General features: G+C 39.0%; 2 protein-coding genes across 3 annotated transcripts; one reads left to right on the plus strand and one right to left on the minus strand.

The window, feature by feature from the left end:
• The first annotated feature begins 1254 nt into the window (after positions 1–1254).
• On the plus strand, positions 1255–18029 carry LOC133522780 (lysocardiolipin acyltransferase 1-like). The gene is made up of 7 exons (XM_061858232.1): positions 1255–1348; positions 2320–2426; positions 2505–2778; positions 10681–10877; positions 11219–11397; positions 11673–11776; positions 17629–18029. The coding sequence occupies exons 1-7, from the start codon at positions 1297–1299 to the stop codon at positions 17871–17873; spliced, it is 1158 nt and encodes a 385-aa protein (XP_061714216.1). The 5' UTR covers positions 1255–1296; the 3' UTR covers positions 17874–18029.
• A 325-nt stretch (positions 18030–18354) lies between these two features.
• LOC133522770 (organic cation transporter protein-like) lies at positions 18355–21758 on the minus strand. Of its 2 annotated transcripts, none has more exons than XM_061858220.1 (4): positions 21430–21758; positions 20522–20878; positions 19208–19615; positions 18355–19126 (listed from the first exon to the last, which is right to left on the minus strand). In XM_061858220.1, the coding sequence occupies exons 2-4, from the start codon at positions 20869–20871 to the stop codon at positions 18400–18402; spliced, it is 1485 nt and encodes a 494-aa protein (XP_061714204.1). In that variant the 5' UTR covers positions 20872–20878; positions 21430–21758; the 3' UTR covers positions 18355–18399. The 2 variants fall into 2 exon arrangements, with proteins under 2 accessions (XP_061714204.1, XP_061714202.1); XM_061858218.1 differs by lacking the exon at positions 21430–21758 and adding an exon at positions 21137–21369.
• Between the last annotated feature and the right edge of the window lie 548 nt (positions 21759–22306).

Below are 22306 nucleotides of genomic sequence, written 5' to 3' on the forward strand. Positions count from 1 at the left end.
AATTTTACATGTTCATGTGACCAGCGGACGGTTTTTCCATCGCGATACAACCGGTTGACGATTGTTTGTATTCGCAATAGCATCTAAATTACCATCTGATAAAGTTTCAATCAGGAGGCGATGACTGAATTTTTTTACATGTTTATGTGACCAGCTGACGGTCTTTTCACCGTGACACATCCGGCTGACGATTTTTTAAATGAACAATAGCATCTAAACTATCATCTGACAAAGTATCAAACCGGAGGCGATGTCAATTTTTTTTTACGTGTTTTGGTGGCTGTTCTAAAGGAGCGTTAGCTGACGTCCACGAGAGTTCATCATACTATATGAGTTATTGACGGGAAGTGATTAGTTATTGAAATCTGTTCTTAGCTCGCAGTCTACTATTTGATTGTATGAGTAAGCGCGACGTAGGTGTACGTATATCATACATAGGTACATAAGTTACTTACGTACGGTCAGCAAAAACTATTAGCTTAGGCCCTGCATACACATTTCTATGCCGGTGTGCCAGCTTTGCTGACTGTACCAACGTTAAAATGTGAATAAAATCTAGAGACTGAGATAGATTGGTGGAATAAGTCCGATTATGGAAAAAAAATTACGTCCATGATAGAGTACCTACTTTATTTATTATATATTTAATTAGCCTTTAGCCTTACCACGACTGCCTTAGCCTGTGGTCAAACTGACATATTCGCTAACATAACTTACTTTCTATACGCAACGATATCGCCGCGAGCGCACAACGTTTTCGCTCCCATCACAGTAGACATACTGCCGCCGCTGTTCGCCGCTGGTTTTGCTGCGTACTAACAAGTACGCAGCAAAACCAGCGGCGAACTCGTTGCGCACTCGTGGCGAACACGTTGTGCGCTCGCGGAGAACTCGCTGCGCGCTCACTTCGCTTTCGTCTCGCTCGCAAATCGCCAGTGTGCCCGCGCCCTAATACCACTTTTCTCTAGATTAGCTAGAATAGAGTGCCTCAGGTCAGGTCAAATCAAACTACAGGAAGATACGCGGCACAAGTGTATAAAGTTTTAAGAGGTGTTGTCTAATACGGTTTAGTGGGTCATGTAGGGGTTCTAATACATGCATCGGCAGGGCTTCTGGCCTGTTATTAACAACGCTTACTCACCACATATTCACAAGCTTGCCAGAAACAATAGGATCCCTGAGTACATCTTGCGATTATGAATTTCGGACTCTTGTTATACTGGCAAGCAAGTCACAGGTGGAACAAGATGATAAGCTGTGAATGGATAGGCTGCAGCGCTGCCAGTGCGCGGCACCATGGCGCCCGGGCTGCTCCTCTGTGCTGCATGGTATTACACCATACTAGCTGGTAAGTCGTAAGTTATTATCTAATTAAATATGACATAAATATAAAATATTATGAGACCATCTTCCACAAAACGACGTAGTCCCACAGTAAGCTCAATGACACGTGTGTTGTGGGTACTGGATGACGATATGTATAATAGATAGATATAGATAAATACATAGAAAAAGGATAAAGGATGATTTACGTTAGAACGGTGCAGGTCCGAGCCGGGGCGTCCGATACTTAGTTTTCTATAGATAACATCACGTGATCACCGGTCATCTCGGAACGTTCTACCATAAGTGATCCTTAGCCCAGGAACAAATATCTGTGATAGGTAAAGACCTTACCAGCGAGCCATTTCTTAATTGGTATTAATAGTGGTGTAATATTATTAGTCTGTTGCCATGGTAACCCATATATATGACTTGACAGTTCGTGAATCAATAATATTAGTCTAATACCGTTCGAGAAATGGGCCTCAGCATTCGAACCCAGGACGGGACCTCCTGCTTCGTAAGCAGGGTGACTATCACTACGGACCGACTACTAGGATGCCGTTCATATTATCATATAACACAAATATACTATCATGTCACGCCAAAGAAAATATATCAGTAAACTGGCATATATCTTTATATTGTTAATGCCACAGACACAAATAGCATGCTTTGGTGCAGTCATAAACATTAAACAAATTTAATTACTCTTAAGTGAGTTAGAGGGATAAAATTATATTACAATAATGGTGAAGGAACAATTGACGAAAAGTCCATTAGGTTAGGTTAAATTAGGTATGTACCTACAAATATTTGACATAATGTCAATATCCAGAGAGGAAAATTGGAGCTACATTTGAATGAAGAATTATTAGCTATTAAGTAACTCAGACCCTTCAAAGATGGTGATAAATGACGACATGTTTTTTGTTTTGTCTGAGGACTTTATTGCTACTTAGCACGTCTCTGGTGACCAGCTACCCTTTGTTTCAGGATTCTATATCTTGTACAGTCCGGTCATGTATCTAATGTTCTTCAATCACAAACTATATAGGAGGGTTGTTGATGTTCTTTTTGCGTTATGGGAATTGTATCCAGTGGTAAGGTAGTGGTTCTTTTAGTATCATGGTATCTTTTGGTTGTTAATCAATTTTTTGACTCATAATTTTAATTTTCAGGCGCTTTTTCAATGGTGCTCTAATGCGGAAATGCATCACTATGGTGATTACGTTAATCCAGATGAGAGGACCATCATTGTTATGAACCATCGCACACGAGTGGATTGGAATTATGTTTGGATAGCATTGTACCACGCTACTCAAAGCGGTATCGAGTGTGCATGTAAAAAGAAACCTAATGCAGAGGCTACAGAGAGCCATCTACTGGATGTCGGTGGACGATCTAAGATTAAGTTCGTTTTAAAGGACGAGCTAAAAGCCGTTCCGGGAATGGGTAGGTTGTATGTTTTTAAATGTAAAAGCTAGGTACTTCATTTCTTTAAAAAGTTTAGTGTAAGCAAAGTTATTTATAATTCGTGTGTCTTTCTAGGCTCTTGCTATATCTACGCTTATTGATCAAAATCAGAAACACTCTTTATGCTTGGAATTTGGCATGTTCGGGAATCAAAAATGATTCTCTCAACAGTCGCAGCAAAAACAATTTTTGCTCTCTCGTTGGACAAAGAAAGAAAATATCATTGATAATAATAATCTAAGGCCTTTAATATTATAATATTAATATTAATAATATTATAGGTCATATTAAGGGGTAGATAAGTCCTGAAAACTATAGGCTTATCTCGAGCTACCACATAATGTTATTACAACTGCACTTTCGTAGATCGTAATATATTATTCTACCTATGCACATTGTAGCTCATTGCCTTATGTTTCCTTCAAGGCGCTGAAATTTTATGAAACTGTTTATACCAATCTTACGAGTAAATTGGATGTCCTCCAATGTGTTAATGCTTATACGTATGGTTTGGAAACTCATTAGTTGCTTGTGGTAAGAAGCCAAATTTCACCCATCAGTTTATCTGTTATTGTGGCGCAGTCGGGAAACACTCCCTGTCTAAGCGCGGCGTCGCTGTCTAAGTTCGAAGCTCGGACATCTGTGTGAGAATGTATTTTTGGATTTTTATTACCTGGATTTTTGACTGACCAAGCGACTGCGGAGCACGAGTTAAGCGTCTCCGTTTCACCTTAAACAAATATATTATTTTTATTAGGTGTATTTTTTATTATCAATTCACATTACTAAACTGATTTTCGTGTTATTTAGTGAGCACATTCGAAGCAATTACTTCAAAAAGTATTCACTTTCTAAAAGTTTTAATTATGTGTCGAAAGATGGCAGTAAATTTACGTCGCTGCAAAGTTCTCTTTGACAATACACCTCTAACTCAAATTTTCTTTGGTTGTAAGTAGAGATACATTGATTGAGTTGTAAGGTTGAGAAAGTTTAAGACAAGAAACAATGGCAATACTATAGAGGGCGCTACTTGGCTGCTTTACGTGAACCCGGTTTAAATCAGCACTTTGATGATTTTTTTGTATTTTTTAAAGTTAAAAAACAACAATCGGAGCGGAGTGGAGTGTTAGGGTTGGCAACGCGCATGTAACTCCTCTGGAGTTGCAGGCGCACATAGGCTATGGAGACTGCTTACCATCAGGCGGGCCGTATGCTTGTTTGCCACCGACATAGTATATATATATATATATATATATATATATATATATATATATACTATGTCGTTAGGGTACTGTCTGTACTGTCTTCTCAGACTTTTTATCTTCTTGGCTCGCCCATTTTTCCTGATGCCATTCCGGAGGCATTTGAGGTGCGAAGGCAGCTTCTGCTGACTGCCAGGGAAAGGTTAAAGCACATTTCTGCGCACGTTTCTCTTTTGTTGTTGCGAGTCTGTTTTGCCGTTCCCAAATTAATGTACTTTTTGCGCACCGTACCAACTTGGCTTTACCCCGCGCATATTGACTCCTTTGACGGCGTGTTAAAGGAGTCTGTGGAATTATTGCTGAATGTCTCCCTTAATTCAAATCAATGGGATCTGGCCTCACTTCCCGTTCGGACCGGTGGTCTGGGAGTTCGGCGCGCGCGGGATGTGAGCCTGCCGGCCTTCTTGGCATCGGCGGCTGCGGTTGGCGGCCTTGTCACTCAAATTTTATCTTCGAATGGTGACGAGGTAGCCATACCTTATGCTGCGGATGCTTGGACGGTTTGGTCGGCTCTCAATCCGGGTACGCCCGTGCCAGACAGACTGGACCGCCAGCGCTCATGGGATGATATAGGGGTGAAGCGTGCGTTCGATGGCTTAATGGAGAATGCGACGGGAGTGGATAGGGCGAGGCTCAACGCCGTGTCGAGGCCAGAGTCTGGGGCTTGGCTTCAGGCGCTTCCTTCTCCGCATTTAGGTACGCTCCTTGATAATGACTCGATGCGGGTGGCTGTGGCTCTTCGCCTGGGCTGTGAGGTGTGTGAACCTCATGTATGCATCTGCGGCTCTATGGTGGAGAGGGACGGCCATCACGCCTTAAGTTGTTGTCGGTGTGCAGGAAGGTACCCACGCCACCACGCCTTAAATGATATCATCCGGAGGGCATTGGTCTCGGCAAATGTACCTTGTGTGCTGGAGCCGCCGGGTCTTAGTAGGTCTGATGGGAAGAGGCCAGACGGGTTGACCTTGGTCCCGTGGGAGAGGGGCAGATGTCTGCTGTGGGACGCTACGTGCGTTAATACTTTTGCTGTTTCTCATATTAACCGAACCATGCGTTCGGCGGGAGCAGCAGCTGAGCTGGCGTCGGTTCGAAAGCGGGCGAAGTACGCAGCGCTGGCGAGCTACATATTTGTCCCTCTTGCCGTGGAAACCACGGGCTGTTGGTGTGATGAGGCCAAGACATTTATTGGTGAAGTGGGCAGACGCATGCGGGAGTGTGGTCATGACCCTCGCTCCGGGTCGTTTTTGATGCAGAGGTTGTCCATCGCCGTTCAACGTGGCAACGCTGCGAGCGTGATGGGCTCCTTTGCATCTGGAGGGGCGCGGGGCGAGTTGTGCGGATAGTTTTTGTATGTCTGTTAGATTTAGGATTTAGTTCAGTTTAGGTTAAGATTTTTGTGTTTGTATAACTTTGTATTTTTACTTTATACTTTATTTATATGTGGAGTAGCTAATGTATTTTAATTAATATGTTGTAATTTTAATTTCTTTTTTTATGTTATTTGTGCTAGTTATGTAAGTTGACATTATTATTATTACCAATATTAAATAAATACTTTAGTATAATAATTATATATATATATATATATATATATATATATATATATATATATATATAAATAAAAGGTCTACAGGTCACGGGACCATTACTCTTTTAATTTTCTAAAAGTAATCGTGAACTCTTCACTTGTGTTTGTTGTACTTGTAAGTAAATTTATTGCCATCTTTCGACACATAATTAAAACTTTTAGAACGCCATTTGATTGATCCTTATTCTTTCACTGATATGTGTTCAATTTGTTAAATATCAAAAAGTGACGCCATGTGGAGAAACAGTGGCAATACTATAGAGGGCGCTACTTGGCTGCTTTACATGAATCCGGTTCAAATCAGCACTTGATTATTTTTGTATTTTTTAATTGTTGTTTTCTTATTACCATTCCAATCACTGCTACCACACAAAATTTCACGATTCTAAAACTCCAGGAACCACAATGTTTTCAGGTTTGTCGGTATTTTTAGGTGTCCCTATTTTAAGGAGTTGTAGGGTGAAAGTTACAGATTTCTCGTGACCACATGTGTTTGAATAACGACCCGTGTCTACATGCCAATGGTGCTCTAATGCGGAAATGCATCACTATGGTGATTACGTTAATCCAGATGAGAGGACCATCATTGTTATGAACCATCGCACACGAGTGGATTGGAATTATGTTTGGATAGCATTGTACCACGCTACTCAAAGCGGTATCGAGTGTGCATGTAAAAAGAAACCTAATGCAGAGGCTACAGAGAGCCATCTACTGGATGTCGGTGGACGATCTAAGATTAAGTTCGTTTTAAAGGACGAGCTAAAAGCCGTTCCGGGAATGGGTAGGTTGTATGTTTTTAAATGTAAAAGCTAGGTACTTCATTTCTTTAAAAAGTTTAGTGTAAGCAAAGTTATTTATAATTCGTGTGTCTTTCTAGGCTCTTGCTATATCTACGCTTATTGATCAAAATCAGAAACACTCTTTATGCTTGGAATTTGGCATGTTCGGGAATCAAAAATGATTCTCTCAACAGTCGCAGCAAAAACAATTTTTGCTCTCTCGTTGGACAAAGAAAGAAAATATCATTGATAATAATAATCTAAGGCCTTTAATATTATAATATTAATATTAATAATATTATAGGTCATATTAAGGGGTAGATAAGTCCTGAAAACTATAGGCTTATCTCGAGCTACCACATAATGTTATTACAACTGCACTTTCGTAGATCGTAATATATTATTCTACCTATGCACATTGTAGCTCATTGCCTTATGTTTCCTTCAAGGCGCTGAAATTTTATGAAACTGTTATACCAATCTTACGAGTAAATTGGATGTCCTCCAATGTGTTAATGCTTATACGTATGGTTTGGAAACTCATTAGTTGCTTGTGGTAAGAAGCCAAATTTCACCCATCAGTTTATCTGTTATTGTGGCGCAGTCGGGAAACACTCCCTGTCTAAGCGCGGCGTCGCTGTCTAAGTTCGAAGCTCGGACATCTGTGTGAGAATGTATTTTTGGATTTTTATTACCTGGATTTTTGACTGACCAAGCGACTGCGGAGCACGAGTTAAGCGTCTCCGTTTCACCTTAAACAAATATATTATTTTTATTAGGTGTATTTTTTATTATCAATTCACATTACTAAACTGATTTTCGTGTTATTTAGTGAGCACATTCGAAGCAATTACTTCAAAAAGTATTCACTTTCTAAAAGTTTTAATTATGTGTCGAAAGATGGCAGTAAATTTACGTCGCTGCAAAGTTCTCTTTGACAATACACCTCTAACTCAAATTTTCTTTGGTTGTAAGTAGAGATACATTGATTGAGTTGTAAGGTTGAGAAAGTTTAAGACAAGAAACAATGGCAATACTATAGAGGGCGCTACTTGGCTGCTTTACGTGAACCCGGTTTAAATCAGCACTTTGATGATTTTTTTGTATTTTTTAAAGTTAAAAAACAACAATCGGAGCGGAGTGGAGTGTTAGGGTTGGCAACGCGCATGTAACTCCTCTGGAGTTGCAGGCGCACATAGGCTATGGAGACTGCTTACCATCAGGCGGGCCGTATGCTTGTTTGCCACCGACATAGTATATATATATATATATATATATATATATATATATATATACTATGTCGTTAGGGTACTGTCTGTACTGTCTTCTCAGACTTTTTATCTTCTTGGCTCGCCCATTTTTCCTGATGCCATTCCGGAGGCATTTGAGGTGCGAAGGCAGCTTCTGCTGACTGCCAGGGAAAGGTTAAAGCACATTTCTGCGCACGTTTCTCTTTTGTTGTTGCGAGTCTGTTTTGCCGTTCCCAAATTAATGTACTTTTTGCGCACCGTACCAACTTGGCTTTACCCCGCGCATATTGACTCCTTTGACGGCGTGTTAAAGGAGTCTGTGGAATTATTGCTGAATGTCTCCCTTAATTCAAATCAATGGGATCTGGCCTCACTTCCCGTTCGGACCGGTGGTCTGGGAGTTCGGCGCGCGCGGGATGTGAGCCTGCCGGCCTTCTTGGCATCGGCGGCTGCGGTTGGCGGCCTTGTCACTCAAATTTTATCTTCGAATGGTGACGAGGTAGCCATACCTTATGCTGCGGATGCTTGGACGGTTTGGTCGGCTCTCAATCCGGGTACGCCCGTGCCAGACAGACTGGACCGCCAGCGCTCATGGGATGATATAGGGGTGAAGCGTGCGTTCGATGGCTTAATGGAGAATGCGACGGGAGTGGATAGGGCGAGGCTCAACGCCGTGTCGAGGCCAGAGTCTGGGGCTTGGCTTCAGGCGCTTCCTTCTCCGCATTTAGGTACGCTCCTTGATAATGACTCGATGCGGGTGGCTGTGGCTCTTCGCCTGGGCTGTGAGGTGTGTGAACCTCATGTATGCATCTGCGGCTCTATGGTGGAGAGGGACGGCCATCACGCCTTAAGTTGTTGTCGGTGTGCAGGAAGGTACCCACGCCACCACGCCTTAAATGATATCATCCGGAGGGCATTGGTCTCGGCAAATGTACCTTGTGTGCTGGAGCCGCCGGGTCTTAGTAGGTCTGATGGGAAGAGGCCAGACGGGTTGACCTTGGTCCCGTGGGAGAGGGGCAGATGTCTGCTGTGGGACGCTACGTGCGTTAATACTTTTGCTGTTTCTCATATTAACCGAACCATGCGTTCGGCGGGAGCAGCAGCTGAGCTGGCGTCGGTTCGAAAGCGGGCGAAGTACGCAGCGCTGGCGAGCTACATATTTGTCCCTCTTGCCGTGGAAACCACGGGCTGTTGGTGTGATGAGGCCAAGACATTTATTGGTGAAGTGGGCAGACGCATGCGGGAGTGTGGTCATGACCCTCGCTCCGGGTCGTTTTTGATGCAGAGGTTGTCCATCGCCGTTCAACGTGGCAACGCTGCGAGCGTGATGGGCTCCTTTGCATCTGGAGGGGCGCGGGGCGAGTTGTGCGGATAGTTTTTGTATGTCTGTTAGATTTAGGATTTAGTTCAGTTTAGGTTAAGATTTTTGTGTTTGTATAACTTTGTATTTTTACTTTATACTTTATTTATATGTGGAGTAGCTAATGTATTTTAATTAATATGTTGTAATTTTAATTTCTTTTTTTATGTTATTTGTGCTAGTTATGTAAGTTGACATTATTATTATTACCAATATTAAATAAATACTTTAGTATAATAATTATATATATATATATATATATATATATATATATATATATATATATATATATAAATAAAAGGTCTACAGGTCACGGGACCATTACTCTTTTAATTTTCTAAAAGTAATCGTGAACTCTTCACTTGTGTTTGTTGTACTTGTAAGTAAATTTATTGCCATCTTTCGACACATAATTAAAACTTTTAGAACGCCATTTGATTGATCCTTATTCTTTCACTGATATGTGTTCAATTTGTTAAATATCAAAAAGTGACGCCATGTGGAGAAACAGTGGCAATACTATAGAGGGCGCTACTTGGCTGCTTTACATGAATCCGGTTCAAATCAGCACTTGATTATTTTTGTATTTTTTAATTGTTGTTTTCTTATTACCATTCCAATCACTGCTACCACACAAAATTTCACGATTCTAAAACTCCAGGAACCACAATGTTTTCAGGTTTGTCGGTATTTTTAGGTGTCCCTATTTTAAGGAGTTGTAGGGTGAAAGTTACAGATTTCTCGTGACCACATGTGTTTGAATAACGACCCGTGTCTACATGCCAAATTTCAGCCTTCCAATACTTCAGGGAGTAGTCTATCTTTTCTATGACACGGATTTCATATGGCTCGGACAGTGAAAATTAAGGTATTTATAAAATATAATGTATAATAGATAGCCTAATAAAACTTGGTATTTTTTAAAGTCTACTGACTAGTGACTACATAGTACCTTAAAAATTCCAGCTCTCTAGCGTTATTCAAACCGAAACTACGAGGGTCCGAAAATATAGTTTCTATTTTTCTCCATGAGCTTCTACGGATTATCGTTTTATCTATTGTTTAAAAACCGCAAGGGCGCGTGCCACTATGAAAAAATGGTCAAGCCGCATAGGTAGCGTTTATTGAATTACTACTCTATTGAGCACGGAATAAGATGCATTATGAACTAATACAGAATTCTAACAGAATAGCTGTCTGATCTCTATTAGTGCGTCTAAGGTAGGCGACTAAACGCTCTCAAACCAGCTTAACTTGTGACACTGCGATCCGAAACAAAGATACGTATTCGAAGACCTCGCTTGCACTGGTAATGCGAGCGCACGGCTAGCTAGCGCCAAGGAAGCAATGTTATGTTTCTCGAGGAGCAGGTAAAAAACAGGGCCGGATTTTCACACAAATATATTAACGGAGAAAAATAGAAACTATACGACGAAACGTGCCGAGAAAAGATAGGCACTGCCTTTCGCCCTTTGTCTCGTCTTGGCGGGGGCTGTGCCCCCTGATAAAGTGTTTTTCTGACATAGTTTTTATTGTTTACCTTGAAACGTTATGAATACATTTTATTTCTATTCTATGTCCGTTCTTATAGCTTAAATGGGTTACGAGGTGGTTACGAGTAAGAGTGTTTTTGTTGTAGGCTGGATAATGCAGTTGAACTTTTTCCTATACGTCAAGAGGAATTGGCGCGAGGACCAGTTGAGCTTGGCGCAGTTCGTAGACTACTACAAGAGACTTGGCTGCCCTTGTCGAATAGTTCTGTTCCCGGAAGGAACGGACTTGAGCGAAGAGAATAAACGACGCAGCGAGAAATTCGCCACTACTCATAATTTACTAGTGAGTCCGGTTTAATTACTTGCTTAATGTTTATGTTTGTTCGCTCAATCAGAACTAAATCTACTTAACTATAACCTTAATAAAATAACTGTGGAAACACAATATTATTATGTCGGTGAAATGCATCTAAAGTCTACTTACTAACCAGTACACTAATACAAAACTGCTACTTACAAATTTTCATTACTGTGGCTATTGATATCTCGGTGTTTTACTGCACACTGCGCAAAAATAGCTATATGTAACCTTCTTAAATAAATTTTCAAATTTGTATTGTGCGTCTGTTATTTTCAGCTCATTATGAATGGAACGAAAGTTTTATTTGTTATTTAAATTGTCAGTTGTACGAGTACGTGCTCCACCCTCGCACGACAGGGTTCGCAGCGTTGTGCTCACGGCTCCGCGGAGCCGGGCTCGCGTCGGTGTATGACGCCACCATCGCATACGACGTCCCTGCGCAGACCGAGGCCGACCTGCTGCGAGGGCATATGCCCAAACACATCTACTTCCACTTGAAGCGGTATGTCAGGATACTTACTTGTTCTACCCTCGCGGTAAGGGATCGATATTGTACGTATTGCGGTGTGCTCACAGCGTGGCGTCGGGATGACATCGGTACGTATATCATTGAACTACCTAATATCAGTTGAACATTTTTTTGACTTCACTACTTCCTAGTAGTAGCTGGTAGGAAACTAGAAAATACGCTTACTTAGTTTACTATTGAACCCTCGATTAATAAATGTCCCTACATTACATACACTGTCTCTGATAAATACAAATATTTGTTTCCAGCTACCCCATTGAAGATCTTCCGCTCGAAGACGATATGCTCAAGTCATGGCTGAATGACCGTTGGCGTGAAAAGGAAACCAGTTTACGGAAATTCCATAAAAACGGTAGGAACCAGTTTAATCTTTGAATTATAATTTTGAGGATCAAGTGGCTAAGTCTAGACGCCTTTTGTAAAGATATGCCAGTAATCTTTATTGGCCTGAAAAAGGAGACTGGTTTATTACTGTCGTAAAATAAATATAACTTATCAGTAGGGGCATAATTACTCGGCAATATTCTATCACGTTTTTCATTCATGAAATGACTACCTTATGAATTTAGGTTATTATTAGCTAGCAGGTAGCTTTATGCCGTAATCCGTAAGCTTGTCTTATTAAGAGAGCGTCCAGTGGCGCCCTCATTAGGGGGATTGTGTTTTCAAATTAACCAATACATATCTATATAATCCAGTATATTAATGTTGTAGTCCTACTGATTCCTCAAATTTTGGTCTATGTGATATAGAAAACACAATCCCCCTAATGAGGGCGCTACTGTACAGTCGGCGCAACCTTAAACGTTCTGGTTATTCTGAAGGGGATCTACAAGGATACCCTTCGGGATGAACTCTTAGACATTATTACCTCCCAGAACCCATCGGTGAGGGAAACCCTGAGCGAAGATAACAAGCTCGAGCTGTGTTTCGTTGCGAATAACCGCAACAGCAACTTATATAATGCGGTCCTTAAGTGTCCAGCCGTAACATGGCGAGCCATTATGGATTTACAGAGGCTCAACATCGAACATCAGCGTATACACGCTGCTGAGCACTCGCCATTCAAACAGTGTCTGAGTTACCTGCAATTTGGGCATACTCGTGTCCACTGCAAGGCCACCGTAAAACCCTGCTCTCACTGCGCTGATTATTCCCATTCGTTTAAAAATTGTCCAAATCGCAACAACATCCCTAAATGTTACAACTGTCATAACCATAACATTAAAATCCAAACGCAACAAGATACCAATCTGGTAACGCCTCGAAAAAGTCACAACGGTCACAGGGTCGCCCGTAGCAATAGCGAGGGCTCTGAGGCCATACATGACATAACTTTGAAAAAAAAAAGATCTTAAACGTTAGGATTGCCTTACTGGATATTTGGATAAGGGAGTTTTATAAACTTTAAAAAAATGCCCGCCAATTAATTAAGAGTTAAGACCATCATATAGATTATTGTGTCATTGTGGAAACTTGTGTGTCATTCTGATACTCAATACCGTTGCTAAAGTTCAAAATGATTTTACTATTTTGTGATACTAAGGGCCTGTTTCACAATATCCAAGTAAAGTATTGGATATCTCATTAACAAATTAACTGCCAGATGAAACTTCCTACAAAACTTAGCACTTTATCTACCAGTTAAGCTTATTTGAAGATTGTGAAATGCTAACGATGACTTTATTCGTCAGATAAGTGGCAAGTAGCTTATTCAGGACTTTACTTGGACATTGTGAAACAAGCCTTAACTTTTGCTTATCTAGTTTTGCTGTTTTTGAATTTGCGTTTGCAATGATTTTGATAGCCCAGACAGACAGAGCAAGTGTTATTCTAAACGTCAACCATCTATGAAATTATGACGTTTACTTAACACTTGCACAGGCTGGTCTATTAAAATCGCTGCCAACTTAGCTTGGTTTCCTTCAAATTACTTTCGGTCATCGTCAGGTCATAGCTACTATGAATTCAAAGTGGTCAATAAAATTATTATCTATATAATTATAAACTTCGGTATCAAAGTTCAATTTTCATGGCAAAGTACGGTTCGCAGAAAAACAAATACCTACAAAGAAATAGGTACATCTAGTAAGTAATTTGAACCTATATTTTTATAAACAAAAAGAAAGACGCTAGCTTTTTAAAGGTTTGAATAGATTATAGGTACTAAACACTAACTGAAGTTATGAGATTTAGGTAAGGCAAGTACTGAAAATAATTTCATTTTTTATTGACACTTGCTGCCCTTGCTGGTATTTCAACCTCTTTGCTTGTAGACAGACGTTTTTAATAAGTAGCTTATCGCAAATTATTAACTTTAAAATATACTTTTCTGCCCTATAAAACAGTAAACAATTTTTATTGATGCTGCAACTAGGGTGACCAAATGTCCCGTATTTTACGGCATGTCCCGTATTTCAGGCACGAATTTTTCATTGTCCTGTAATTTGGCGAAACCAATACGGTACTGTACATTGTCCCTTAATTTTATGATTCAATTGCGTTTAATGATAAAAAAATACCTATTCGAAGAATATTTTTGTTCTCGCACACAGTGATTCATTTTTGATGTAAGTATGGATATTCAATTAATAATGCCAAAGGTGTAATCCCATCTGTGCCCGCCACAAGTGACCGCTAGGGAATGCAATAACCGGCCTAACTTCATAACCAGTTTCGGTTACGGTTATGGCCGAAAAATAACCGAATATTCGGTTATTATCAGTTATTCAACGTTTATGTATGTATGTATATACTTTATTGTACATAGAAAATTAAAATTTACGTATAAATCTAGTTCTACGTGACGTAAAATCATAAGATAAGCAGTATTAATGAAACATAAACCCTGCTTTGATTTTCTTTATTAATTTTAATGAGCTTTTTAAATTATAAATTTTAGTTTTACAATCAACAATGTAAATATATTTCGTAACCAAATCAACATTAAAGCAAATAGAAGCCAGCAGCGAAGTTATTTGGTTTCGATGATGGTGCCGCCCTTCCACACTCCGAGTGACAGACTGATTATTGAACTTTATCATTATCATAGTTAATTTTTTTTGTATTCGATATTTATATATTTAATTTCTACTGTTATAATCTGTATTGTATTTGCTGAATAAATGTTATTCTGAATTATCAAAATTACATAAAAGCAATAAAATTAAACCAATTAACAAGTGAAATAAGTAGGTAAACTAGGTAAGACATAGTTAAAAAGAGTAAAATTAACAATCAAATTAGCGAATTTTCATAAGTAATTTTTCAATTTAACATTCAAAATTAACGTTAGGTCTCAAAATTCACAAAATAACTTACACAAACTCACTAATTATTATCCTTCGTCGTAGTACTCGTGGTGTTTAGTTATCTTGTAAATACACAAAATTTGCGCTTTTGATACATTTATTAACTAGAATATTTGTGAAAAGTGGTTCCAGTATTGTACTGAAACTATTTTATTACGCCATATTATTCTTCAAATAAATGCATTGGTTATAATCGGCACCCAGAAACGTAATAATATTGAAACAGTATCGACCAAAAATAACCGAATTCGGTTATTTCAAACTCCAATAACCGGTTATGTGATTAGGCCAGAATAATCGGTTATAACCGAATATTTCGGTTTCGGTTATAACCGATTTGCATTCCCTAGTGACCATCGCCATACAAGAGGCGGGCACAGATTGGTATGATTTGTATGTAGTGCCTTTTCCCATCTGTGCCCGGCGGAAACAGATGGGAATACACCATGCCAAATTTAAGAAGTAAAAAAAAATGTTGATTTTTAATACAAAACGTCCTGCCCCGTATTTTAACCTCGAATCCCGTATTTTCCATGCAATTGTTCCGTAAAACCGGAAATCAGTTCTGATTACCCAGAGTTGCAATAGAGCTTGGCTTTTGGATCTTCCAACAATTTTATACTCTTAGCAATTATACTAACGTGTGTATTGACAAAAAGTAACTCAATTTTAAATTAATTAAGGTTGTAGAACATTTTCTTCGCTTTACGTAGCTTATTGCATTTGCTTCACGGGGAATGCATGCGTCGATAATAAATTTTATTAAATTGAAAATCGTTACCTATTTGGCAAGTATTGTTTTCGAATTCATAATGAGTACTAAGTTTGTAAGAATATAAATCGAATTTAGGTATAGTTTGTTGCATCATAATTAAATTAAAAAAAGAAAATAAACAAAAAAATATTAATTTTTCAATATTCGAATGTATTGCTGTTTTGATACCCGGTAAGGTGCCAGTAAATAGAACGTTGATACCGATGTTTAAGTTTATCTATATATACAGGGTGATTTTTAAGTTGTGAACAGTAGCCACATTTCCCGATAAAGCTTCCTTAAACTAACGCGGAGTGCTAATTTAAATGACAATTAATTAGCTCCTTAATTAATTATCAACTTAAAAAAGATCCCTATTTATCAGGATTCATTGTTACCCTACTAGTCACGTGACCTAATTGCAATTTAAACAACGGCAAGTAGCAATGTAATTTTGTGACATGAAATTTGTCATTGTCAATATTATTTTTTTAAACGTTTCCAGCCAGCAAATACAAAGAAGTTAAATTGAATAATTTAATCAATTTGCCATGAGTGCGTAAAAGTTCTATGTAACAAGTAGGGTAACCATGAGACTCGGTAAATGTAAGTTAAATATTAATTAATTATAACAGAATACGTTTATAGACTTTTGAAAATTCTTACGTACAAGAGTTTGTATTAAACGTATAGTAAGAAACACGTCATATTTCTGATTACGACTTATGAATCACCCTGTATACAATAATTAAAGTTCACTAGGCGAACATCGGTTGTCTATTATTCCGCATGTGTTATTACACTTATTACAGTAAACTGCCCCAGAGGTAATTTTAATAAACGGTGGGTTTAACTATGCAGCAAGTTCAATTTTGTATGTAGGTACATACTAAGTTATATGTATTTTCATTTAAGGTGCCGTAGGTTGAGAGAGCGGAGTTTTTGAAAAATCGTACTGCTTTTTAGGTAACAGTTAACAGTTGCCAAAATTTTAATTAATTTAACAATCTTGAGGATATTATCCTGATTTTTCTACTTTCGCTGGATAGAAATTAAAACTTTAAAAATAACAATTTGTGCACAAAAGCTAAAAATAGGGTGCTTCTAAAAGTGCGCAAAGGAGGCAAGCGAGCAGACGGATCACCTGATGATAAGCGATTATCGTCGCCCATGGACACCTGCAACACCAGAGGGGTTGTAAGTGCGTTGCCGGCCTTTAAGATGGGAGTACGCTGTTTTCTTGAAGGTTTGAAGTCGCATCAATTTTATTTTTGAGGTAACTCAGTGAGAGCGATTACATTTTCATTTTAAAAAAATGAAAACTCGCTCACGCTTATGCTTATTGAGAGTGAGAGAAGGTAGAACACGAACCTACGGGGCCTTAACGCAAGTCATAAAAAATAAAATAATAATAATAATAATTCAGCCTATATACGTCCCACTACTGTGCACGAGCGAGAGGGCTTAAGCTATAGTCCCCATGCTAGCCCAATGCGGATTGGGGACTTTAGATACACCTTTGAATTTCTTCGTACATAAAGCAGTGTCATAAAAATATATTGTTTAAATTAGAACTTTAATAGCTGTCAATAGAGTTGAATCTCATAACTGGCATATATATGGTTGCAAATGCGGTAAAGGGTTAAGGCAAAGGTAACTTTATCGATTGTCAATATTGCATACTTCCATAGGTAATTTGAAATCGACAAAGTGGTATTCCAACACAAAATGACCCTTTATGTAACTAGGGTAAGTAGAGAAGCAAGTAGCGATGAGCGAATGATTTCTTACCGGAAGAATGTTTTTCCTATAAAAAAAACTCTCGCCTTCAATTTGAATGAGCTGTCATCGCGATCAATGAAAAAATTAAGCACTTTTGATGACTGTAAGCTATGTACTGTTAAAATAAAAAAATGCATCTCTTTTATTTATATTGGGTCTACATTTATATAAGATTTATACACGTGGTTACCTACTTATATGCCTCGGGCAAGGAAATAGCCGCATCTGCCTAACGCTAAATTCAGCAGATATCGACACCGATCTGCCCGTAATCTTAAAATTGTTTTTTTTTCTCTACTTTTGAATAGCCACAAATAGGAATACTGGTATACCTACACCTACTCGACTTGTTTTCAGGCCAGTTCGTAGACAGAACGACGAAGAGGCCGCCCGCGGAGCGGCCGCCGCGCTCCCTCCATATGGCGCAGCTCGGGTTCATCTTCTGGCTGCTAGTCGACGCTCTCTTCGCATACGCGCTGCTCACTAACGTCCTGTTCCGGTTCTGGGTCCTCTACCACTCACTCCTATTTATATTCGTTACATGGTACTTCGGCGGGTTTCAAAATATTCAATATAAACTCTCCGAAAGTCTAAAGGTGTAGCTAGCTATAATAGACTAGTCTATTATTTTATTAGGTAAAAATAAGATGTGTGAAGAAAAGTTGTGTAGGTAAATTATAATTCTGTGAATTCTCATTATATGCCAAAGATTGTACCTACTTATTTAGGAGTATACATTAAACATCCATTATCACATACTTACATATTTTAAGATTACAAATGCACTATTTAAAATTAGATATCACATTCGCGTGTTTGTATGCTTCTCTTGTTTCCTCTGTACAACGTCAAAGAAATCCTTATTCTGTTTGTATCCTGAAATTCTAAGATTGCACTTTAGGTGATAAAAGCAAACCGTAGCGTCGGCATACAGAGAACCAGTTGAAACATCATTCCAATTCTCGGGATCACTGCCATGATAACAATCGCCTCATTCTTTACAATTGATTTCAATAGCTTGGAAGGAATATGCGGGTGTCCAAGTACCAAGGTTATATTTTGGTGAGACACAAGAGACTAATATGTGATTAAGTCAAGTTATAACTTGGTAATTTATTATGCTTATTATTACAAAACTGGTGATGGTGATGAAAGGTACATTTTTTCAGATGATGTCTTGTCTTTGTCTTCTACCTGGTCTATTGCGTTTGACAAAACAACGCCTTTAGTTTCTGGGAAGAAACAACACAAGATCGCAGCTCCAAACGCCGCAGCACTGAATATTAATATTGACGCCCATTCTATGCCGATATTGACCACATATGGCGCTATAAATCCACCAAGTCTAGCGAATACTGATGAGAAACCCAATGCAGAGTTTCTCACTACTGTAGGAAACATTTCCGATGAATACATGTATATTTGCATGAATGCAGTGTAAACACCCATTTGGCCAATGATGGCAAACATTAGGGTGACCCACTGCAAGTGGCTAGGGACTAAAACGAAAACTACAAACGATGCCCCGGCGATAGCAAAGCTCGCAATGAGAGTCACTCTCCTCTTAAAGTGCAATGTGGCAATCACCACTATGATCACTCCAGGGGCGTTGCTGGCGGCCGTCACTATCACGTTTACATACAGGTTACCCTGAAGATGACCCACATACTGGTTAATCCCGAAAAAGGTGTGGGAACAGCACATCCAGACTAACGCGGAAATAATAGTGTATTTTCTGATCTTTGGCGTTTTGAATAGATCGATGTAACTGCCATGTTTGTTCTCGTTCGTCGACATTGATTCTTTCTCAACTTCATTTACAATAGTTTCGATATTGTCAGTTGGGCGATTGTTTCTGAAATAGAACGATTCATTAATTCTAATTATAATAAAATTAATCAAGGTATTTCACGAAAAGTTATTTTCCGTTGCTTACTTTTTGGCTATATAAGTAAGAAGTTCGATGGCTTGCTTTTTCCTTCCCACGGTAATGAGCCACCGGGGAGACTCCGGCAGCATCCAGTAGAACGCGAGCGTAAGTAGCCAAGGCGCGCCCGTCACTAGCTGCAGGGGCCTCCATTCCCTTACGAAGTATGCTATTATCGGCAGCGCCACGTAGCCCGACACGTAGGGAACTTCGCACAGCCCCATGATGTAGGGCCTCATCGTGCGCCCACTCAGCTCAACCAAGAGGACAAAACAGCAAAGCATGGTCCCGCCGAGCGCTGTGCCGATCAAGAACCGACTGACCATGAACATCCAGTAATCGGTCACAAACGCTGAAAGTGTGACAAATACTGCTTCAAGAAACAGCGCTAGCACGACAGCGATTTTACGTCCGTATCTAAAAAATATTTGTTAACATATTATGGCCATCATGGTGATATCTATAACCATTATATAATAAATTACTTTCTCCACATTAAATATAAACATATCTACATACTTGCATAATTTTGCCAAAATCAAGTTGGCGTCACGGTTAGGTTAGGTTTGTATGGATGGTCAACGAAGATGTTGAATATTTCGAGTGAGTATTATTTTAGATTCAAGCAAAGGTAGGTCGGTAGGTACTTAAAGAAGTAAAAGCCGCGAATTCTTAATAGATGAGAACTGGAACTAGAATTTTACGTTCTATGAACGTCTCAGAAGAAGGAGGGCACAGCAAGGAAAAATGAGGATATTAAATGACAAGGTTCTAACTAAGTACCTACTAACGCGCAATATTTGTTATGAATTGAGTCCGCCATTTTGCCATAAAAATCACCGGCCCACTGTTTTTATAAGTATATAAGATTTTTTTCTACTTTGAAATAATCTCAGTGAGAATACTGCCGAAGACAACCTTTATCTTGACGCGACTGACTGTGCGAATATGCAGCAGGTACTTAAAGCTTGATTACTAGGTATAGCTAAAAACTAAACTTCTTCTTACATAGTTTCTCTGAAATACATAACTACGCGGAAAACATATTGTCTATAGGTAGTACTTACAAGTATTTACATAGTTAGATAAAATATTATAAGGTATTTACTTTAGTACATAACTGCCTGCGTCTAATAGCATAGGTTGTGATTATTGATTGACAGAATGTGCAGGGTTAGATCATGATCATGACCATGACAGTGTGTGTCCATGTCCACACAAGGCCGAATAGAACAATCGATGAAAGTGTTTTTGCAATAAGCAGTCTATACCATGACGTTAACTATAAAAATTCACGATAATATCAAATATTTTTCAACTAACCTGTCTGAAATGTGTCCAAATGCTAAACTTCCGGCTAGAATACCGATCTGGAGTATAGACTGTGCTAAACTCGCTAGGTGACTCCTGTTGCATATAAGGTTCCATTCGGTCGTCACCGAGCTGACTATGGTACTCTGGTCATACTCCGGTTGTTGACAAGGGCAGTGGTTGGTCACGTTGAAGGCGTCGTCATCTTTACACACGAACTCGACGCTAGGAACTATAAACACTACATTCACGAGCTGGAATTCAGCGGGATACCGTCCTAGAGTCACCAGAAATAATATCCACACTTGATATCTCCCGAATCTGCCAATAATTTGCTCAATGCGGTCTTCGGTGAACGACATTTTTCAGCTGAAATTTAAATAACCATTAAAATAAGTACAGCAATTTAGCAACAACATGGGTATTTTTGGTAGGTAATTACACGGTCTTTTAATATCAATTCGACAGAGTTCTTCATTGAACGAGGTATGAATATGAACTGAAATAGCTGAGTTACGTTTTATAAATATAGTATTCACATGGTCCCATTAAAATATCGTTCACACAAAAACACTTTGCCTACACAACTGTGATACACGTTAAATGAACACATGGTAAATTACTTACTGAAACTGGCTAAGTATGATTTATTTTTAATGTTTGTACTAAAGTCGAATTGAATATTTTTGAACAAAGTTTTTCCATATGCGTCGATAGTTAAAAACACGCGTGATACAAACAGTAACAGACTATGTAGAAAAGTACCGGTGACTTTTATTGTGGGTTTCGATCGTAATAATAAATGGCTAAGCGAAGCGAACTAACAACCGTCTTCGCCCGACCCGCTGTTATCGAGCATCGAGACGGAATGACCGGAATGTATCATTCATTATACTACGGCTCAGGTATACGTTGCTTACCACGAAATGTTGTGGGATAGTCCCCCTCCAGTAACCAAGGAGAATTATAACGCATCACGCACCCTTTGCTGACCGCTCTGGCGCGCCAAAAAAAACTTAGTACCTACTATTGTTTATAAAATGAAAGTACGTTAAGAAATGAAAACAAATGAGTACGAGTGAGATTAGAGAAGGTCTTGGTACTTAAGTGCATAATCATTAGAGAAGTGTCGAATAGCTACAAAAAATAGTAACAATGGTAAATAAGTGATGTTTTTCACTGGCACTGTAATTTTTACTTTTTACAACTGCGTCTGACTAAGTCACTAGTGTTCATGACTGAATGACGAATGTATGGAGTGCACTCCGACTCTATCTACTGTTTCATAATATATTATCTACATACATAACTCTAATCTAACCATATAATGCCGTGTTTATTGTATGCAAGTATATTTACTTATTTGTTCAGACTAGTACCTAGTTTCATTCTGAAACGACGTAAGTAGGATTTGGTGGTTAGCGGATTGAATGTCGTAATTAATAGCTCACGTGTTTTCTTCGTTAGTGATAATCATTAATCGAGCGAGCGTTGTGGACGTCTTATATATGGTTAGGCAGATTTATAACAAAGTTCTAGATTTAGAAGGAAGTTTTTTTTAATTATCGTTAGAATGCGTCAGGGGTTCGTTACCTCATAAGGAAAAAACGGAACCCGATGCGGGTGTCTGTGTCTGTCTGTCACTAAAGTAACGGCATAATTGAGTTAATTTTTTTAAAATTTAATAATAAATCCTTTTAAAGTCATCTAAGAAAATAGGAGAAAGCTAAGTATGATATTTTCTCTCGATGAACATAAAACATATGAGGGAGTACTATAATGTGAAGTCGCTATAGG

This window comes from Cydia pomonella, chromosome 11, assembly GCF_033807575.1.
Source record: "Cydia pomonella isolate Wapato2018A chromosome 11, ilCydPomo1, whole genome shotgun sequence".
NCBI classification, from domain to species: Eukaryota; Metazoa; Arthropoda; class Insecta; order Lepidoptera; family Tortricidae; genus Cydia; species Cydia pomonella.